The 7,043-nt window shown below is 32.7% G+C and overlaps 1 protein-coding gene across 2 annotated transcripts; it reads left to right on the top strand.

Annotated features, from left to right (window-relative positions):
• On the top strand, positions 1 to 5,908 carry LOC136807569 (uncharacterized). 2 transcript variants are annotated; one of them, XM_067064156.1, is made up of 6 exons: positions 1 to 2,412; positions 3,021 to 3,062; positions 3,264 to 3,525; positions 4,059 to 4,222; positions 4,360 to 4,546; positions 4,792 to 5,908. In XM_067064156.1, exons 1-6 carry the CDS (start codon positions 2,394 to 2,396, stop codon positions 5,216 to 5,218), a joined length of 1,101 nt encoding a protein of 366 aa, XP_066920257.1. In that variant the 5' UTR covers positions 1 to 2,393; the 3' UTR covers positions 5,219 to 5,908. The 2 variants fall into 2 exon arrangements, with proteins under 2 accessions (XP_066920257.1, XP_066920264.1); XM_067064163.1 differs by having other exon boundaries at positions 4 to 2,412; positions 2,707 to 3,062.
• The last annotated feature ends 1,135 nt before the right edge of the window (positions 5,909 to 7,043 follow it).

Raw genomic sequence — 7,043 nt, 5'->3', positions numbered from 1 at the left:
TCTCGCGACATAGAAATAACCAATCATTGCTTTCTATTTATTTTCATTACGTAATGTATCTCAAAATGGTAGGTAAAGTAGTGCGTGATTAAACCAGCGGCTGTTTTCATGGAATTTTACTGTTGCACTGGGTTTTTGATTTATCATTTATTGGGTTAGCTTAGTTGAATGATAGAATGTTCCATTAGTTTAACGTCACCACAACATGTTTCTCATTAGCTTTTGTTTTGATTTGAGAGGCACGCGCTTTAGACAGTTAGTTTTAGGTAGTAAATTCCTTTGATCTTCCATTACTTTCTTTTTGTTAAACACGGCAAAATTGACTTTGGTGCTCTTTTTTAAGCTAGTTTCCTTAACTGTCAAGCTCTTACACTCATAAAACTGTTTAACTTATTTATATATCTTGTCTTTATGAGTGAATCTTTTTTAATCTCCAACAGTCAGGGAAATCCCTCAATTGCGGTATAAACTGCAATTGCGGTAGTTTTCAATCGTGATTAGCCTACAAGGGCTTATAACAGCTACTATAGTGCTGGTCGACAAAGATAAACAAACATCGACTGTAAAAAATGGTACAAGAAGATAGCTTTTCTTTATCAAAAGAATCTGATCTACGGAAAAAATATTTTGTCTGTGCGTTTATAAAAAGATATGATCAATTATGTACAAAAACAGTTAGGGAAACCATCCAGGATCATGCCATTCTATAAGCCAACAAAAACTAAATGACACTTGTAAACTTAAGTTTCTTACCATTTTCCATCGAAAACAACCAAAAACATTGCTACTTCCCAAAGCCGGAGACCAAAACAAATTATCTTCCAAGATTATGGCGCCCTTTTGGATCTATTGTTAAGGCCATCTAAAATGGTGGAAAGAGTTGCGGAAAGACAAAGGCGCTCGCTGCGTCGAGGTTGGTAACGCCAAAACGCCCAATATGATCTTCCAACAGAAGGCGAGTTAGTTGCCGCGCGAGTTACGTCATGCACTCCACCGCAGCGCATAACGAAGCATGTTTAAATGAATATCAGTAATTATAAGAATATCTTATGTGCTTACTTTCAGTAAACTTCGAGTGCTTCATTAAAGATGAAGAAGGTAAGAAGATAAAAAATGCGCTGGATAATTTTCATTGTAACAGTTTGATCAATCATCGCTGAAAGTTTGAAAAAGTTTTTCCGACGCAAAAAAATATGTCAGCCAATTAAAAGCACAGTGTGCTTATACTTACCAATACTTACTATGTTTGCTACATCGTCTAGGCTAAAAAAAGTGCGAAAAGACACGAACGCCATTTTTTATTGAGTTGGGTTATGATTTTTTTGATTGCGGCCGCGTACAGGAACTCGCCAAATGTTCCTAACTGAAAAATTGCCTGTTTTCTCCTTGAATCTTGAATTCTGTTTCTTGAGTATACTGCAATTGCGGTACATGAAAAATTTAAAAGTGACGTTTATACTGCAATTGCAGTAAGAAATTACTACCGCAATAGAGGGATTTCCCTGACTGTCCAAGGCAAGTAGGAGAAAACAATTTTATATAAGAAATAAGATAAGAAAAATTTTTCTATTGCCAACACGGATCAAATTTTTTGTAAAATCTCTTCAACCCATCATCGTTATGAAACACCAGAAATTGGGTTCATTGGTGTTTCTTTTGTTTTTTTTATGACTTTCCCTTGTTCCTTCTATTAAAGAAATTCAATTGATATTTTCTGTATTATACAATGAAAAAGGGAGACAGAATTAGTGAGGCGGAGAGGGTGGCAGAGATAGGGCCATCTATGGAAATCTTTAAAAATTAAAATTTATAGATTTCTTTGCCTTGTATACTTTAAAATACATGTGGTGTGGCCAGGATTAGGCAATTCCGCAAGAGCCCATTTTTTCTGTGTTTTGCTATGAAACAATTCTTTATTATGTCTTTTGAAATTTACTGATTCCAATTTTTCAGAGTATTTGGTCGATATCATTGAGGTCTCCAAAAGGATACCTACTTAGGCAGATCAAATCAAAATCTAAATGAAAAATCAACCAGAAATTAGTACCCCTAAAAAAGTTGTTTTGGAGAACGTGACGGCCTATTGAATAACAAATATAGCAGACATAGTCATAGAAAATTTGTTCATTTTTTTAATCATTTGTTTCAACTTTTATCTGCTTTTATCTCAACTTTCCTGCAGGTTGATTCTTCTCTCAGTTTGATGTATGTCTTTTTGTTTTAGCAATATTGAGCTTATTGTCGCAATACAGTTTAAAGGGAACTCTAAATAATTCTAAGGAATATCACCTAAAACTACAAATTTCTACATAAGACATGTTATCACGTTTTTTTTCAGCCTTCAACTTCAATGTCTATTTCAAGAACATTTTTGGTATAAATTAGAATAAGCCATGGAACAGTCATCAGCAGGTCAGTTTTTTATTAAATTTCTGTAACATTTAGTCCAAAAGTCTGCTCTCCTTAGGCTGGAGAAGATATTTTGTGTTCTTGTGTTTGCAAATTAAAATTTCTAGTAACTTTTATTACTGACTTACCGGACATCAGACAGACAGACAGAATTTTTATCTAAAAATAACACAAGCAAAAATTATTTGTGATCTTAGCCTTAATAATTATCCAATGGGAAACAATGACTGCATGTTTCACAAGATAAAAAAATTAATGATACTAAATTTTAAAGTTTTTTATTATATATTTCTTTAGAATGAACACGACAACATTTGACCATCTTCAGGGAGTTTTCAATTCTTTATTATAATTATATATGATTTTCAATATTTCAAGTCCTGCTATATAACAGGACTTTTTAAGACCTGCTATAACAATTGTTATATTCTAGAAAAAAAGATTGTTGTTAGCTCCCTTTCCACTATTTGACACTATCTTGACACTACCTTGACACTACCTTGACACTACAAACTGACAGTTGAACATTATTAAGTTATTTTAACCTTTGGCATGCAATTAAATTCCAAAATTCGAAATTTCTAATACATGTTTTCCAATACATACTCTAGATGATGATCAAGATTTTGTCTCAGCTGAAAATCAACCCAAAGGTACACAGTTAATATCTAAAAAACTTTCAATAGATTTATGTATCAATGATCAGCAAGTTTTTTCTGGTTTTTTTTTCAATTTCTTAAAAGATTTATTAAAAAATTAATCCAGATCCTTTCAAATTTGTTCATCTATGCAATTTTAGATTTGATCAGATTTGATAAATTTCTAGAATTGATCAATTTTTTTATCTTTTTTAGACTTCAAAGATGAAATTAAAGCCTGTGAAATCTTACAGATTTTTATGAAATGTAGAGAAGCAATTGTTCTTGAACAAGACTTCCAAGCTTTGATCAAACAAAGCTTATTTGATCCGAACTTCCCATCTGCAGGAACTCCATCTTTGCTCATTGCAGAAAATGAAATTTTGTCACTATCGACTTACTCGAAATGCACTGATGGTATCTTTTATGTTATGCCATTAATATTTGAAGTTTGTGGGGAAAATCAGCTATATCTAAGGTAAATAATTTACTATCAGATTTTCTTTTGTAAATATTGTTCATGGTTTCAGCCCCCTGGATTTCTTAAGGGCCCCTAGGCCAAGTGAGGAGTTTTGGCCTAAAATTTAGCAAATCTATGGGGTTACCTGTATAGAGGCTCTATCTAGGGGCTGTTTGTTTATCTGTATTTTCCAAATGGAATACTTCAGAGTATAAGTTGAAATTTTTTGGCCCATACTTTCTCATTTTTGTTTTTCTTTTTCAGTTTTTTTTCATTGTGCTGCCATTCCTCATAGCATACAAAGCTTTTTTACAAAAAGGTTCTTGGGTGAAGGGGAGCACCTAACCCAGGAGCAAATTTTTAAGGGTAGCTAAATCATTGCGGCGCCTTATTTCGTTTGGGATACCTAAAAAGTGGGCTGAAACCATCTTGTTGAATGGATTTAATGTATTTTAATTTCAAAAGTTACTTTTTTTATATAAATCTCATTATTGAAAGGAAAACTTTGAAAACTGAGCTTAAAGGTAACATGAAATACTATTTTTTTCCAGATCGTTTGAAACAGGTGTTTATCAAGGGTTTATTCAAAACAACTGGAAAACATTGTTTAATGACATTATCACAAAGTTCAAAATAAAGCATTGCAATATTGTGTCGATTTATAATACTTGGGATGTTCTTGCTGCTCAACATCGTCGAATCGAAACTAAGAATAGTAAGGAATTCTTTTTCATAGTTTTAATGCAGGTCCTCTTTTTGGTTGAAGTTAATTTGGCTAATCTAAATTATGTTTATTGTATACCAATCTATAAACCAAAAAGTAATTTTATTTTTAATTTCTCTTTGTACAAGGTTCTACATCAGACAGAAATTCAAAAATCTTTGACCAAAAGACACAAAGCAACAAGTCATCCATTCAGAGAAATCTACCAGTTGCTTATTCCATATTCAAGCAGTCGTTCGGTGATAATGCGCCTGGATTTGTCTTCTTTACTCGACGAATGGCTAAATTTACGAAGAAAAATTGCCCGAATAATGAGTAAGAGTTTGTTTTCCATCGTCACACTAAGAGCAACTAAAGATAGACAAGTAATAAGTAAAGTATGAAAGCAATAAAACATTGGTATTTCTTCTTGTTTCTTGTTAAGTGTAAATGTTTTCTTGTTTTAAACGGGCCTTTTAAGTGTCTTTTGGTATTATAAACATCTATTCGATTTTCAAATTAAATTTATAAGAAAAACAAAAACTTCGTAACGTTTTCACAATTCTTTATTTATTTTATAGGTTTTACAAGATGGTTGGACTTGGTGACTCTAGACAGTGGAAGACAGAGTTACTAAATTATAAAATGAGTACTAGTATTACGTCAGAAAAATCTGCCATACTGCAATCGTTGCAGACTTTTGGTCAAATCGAAAATCTTCCAATTGAATGTCAATTTCAAATTATTTCTTCCTTACCAAATTACCATAAGTGGGCGTACAGGAAAAACACTGGCGTTAAGAAGGAGCAGTACTTTGCACCAAATGGTCTTTCACCAAGAAATTTGATGATCCAATCCTTTGATGACGCACTCGAGGATGAAGACGTTGTCATTTCTATGAAAAAAATCATCTTTCTCATATTGAAAAACGCTTTCAATATTAAATATATTCCAAGTGGAAGTTACAAAAAACGAACAAAGGTTTTTACAAATTATTTATTTAATTAAATTTGAATTGTTCAGAGATTGAATTAACGGTCGGTTATCGGATAAAACCAAGAAACAAAAATAAAAAACAACCTCATATTTTCATCGATTTTACTGAGATATAGATCTTCAATTTTATTTTGAAAATGATTTTAGCTATGTTGGTATTTTTATTTATAATAGTGGACAATTAATGTCACACTTTTAGTGAAATTTCATATTCAGTGCCTATCTAATCTAAATATAATTGGTAGAAAACAAAACAAAAATTGCTGTAACTTTTGTTAGGATTTGAATTAGATAGCGAAATTTGTGAGTAGAGTATTATCATGTAAAAAATTAAAAATGATAATCAACACTGCTGATAGAGTTGTTTCACTGTCAATTATTTTTCATTAGTTCAAACTTCTAATTTCTTCAGACTAGGTAAATAAAATTCACTTTTCTTCCTGTTTCTTCAAAGAATACCTATTGGTTAGAGTTCGCTAAGTAATGAATTTAGGCCTTTCAATTTTTAAGGAATTTCAAATGCAAAAGACGGTTTGTATCTATTTCAGGTCTGATTTATTTTTTCACATGAACCGATTGCGATGTTTGATTATCGTTTCTATATTTTATCGATTATTATGTTAATCAGAGTTTTGTTTTATTTTATTCTTGTGTAATTGGAGGTAAAGATCGAAATTAAGCAGCTCGATATGCTAAAAGCTATTCACTTCTTCTCTATTCATTCGTCCCGACTCTAATATAACAGAGCGCTATCTGATCCGCAATGAAAAAAATTGAGTAATGATTTGAGCCAAATGTGAGCCTTTAGAGTCATTTTCTATACAGCAGACGGCTATTTACCGAATTCAAGAGAATGAAGCCGCAATTTGAAAATTTTGTTTTGAGGAATAATTTGACCCAAATTAAAGCCTTTTGAGTCGGATAAAGTGTGGTATTTCGACTCCTTTCCGAGATGGAACATTTCGAGGCAAATTTATCCCCTGTGGTAAAAAATGAACCCATATATAGGGCCAATATACTTCTTCGAATATTTTAGACGGATAAGGTGTGGTATTTCGACTCCTTTCGGAGATTGAACATTTCGAGGCAAATTTATCCCCTATAATAAAGAATGAACCCATATATAGGGCCAATATACTTCTTCAAATATTTTAGACGGATAAGGTGTGGTATTTCGTCTCCTTTCCGAGATGGAACATTTCGAGGCAAATTTATCCCCTGTGGTAAAAAATGAACCCATATATAGGGCCAATATACTTCTTCGAATATTTTAGACGGATAAGGTGTGGTATTTCGACTCCTTTCGGAGATTGAACATCTCGAGGCAAATTTATCCCCTATAGTAAAGAATGAACCCATATATAGGGCCAATATACTTCTTTAAATATTTCAGACGGATAAGGTGTGATATTTCGACTCCTTTCCGAGATTGAACATTTCGAAGCAAATTTATCCCCTATAGTAAAGAATGAACCCATGTGAGGGCCAATATACTTCTTCAAATATTTTAGACGGATAAGGTGTGGTATTTCGACTCCTTTCCGAGATTGAACATTTCGAGGCAAATTTATCCCCTATAGTAAAGAATGAACCCATGTGAGGGCCAATATACTTCTTCAAATATTTTAGACGGATAAGGTGTGGTATTTCGACTCCTTTCCGAGATGGAACATTTCGAGGCAAATTTATCCCCTGTGGTAAAAAATGAACCCATATATAGGGCCAATATACTTCTTCGAATATTTTAGACGGATAAGGTGTGGTATTTCGACTCCTTTCGGAGATTGAACATCTCGAGGAAAATTTATCCCTATAGTAAAGAATGAACCCATATATA

This window comes from Clytia hemisphaerica, unplaced genomic scaffold (assembly GCF_902728285.1).
Source record: "Clytia hemisphaerica strain Z4C2 unplaced genomic scaffold, Clytia hemisphaerica genome assembly, whole genome shotgun sequence".
NCBI classification, from domain to species: domain Eukaryota; kingdom Metazoa; phylum Cnidaria; class Hydrozoa; order Leptothecata; family Clytiidae; genus Clytia; species Clytia hemisphaerica.
The sequence above is the reverse complement of the archived record's forward strand: the minus strand, read 5'-3'. Positions and strand labels throughout refer to the sequence as shown.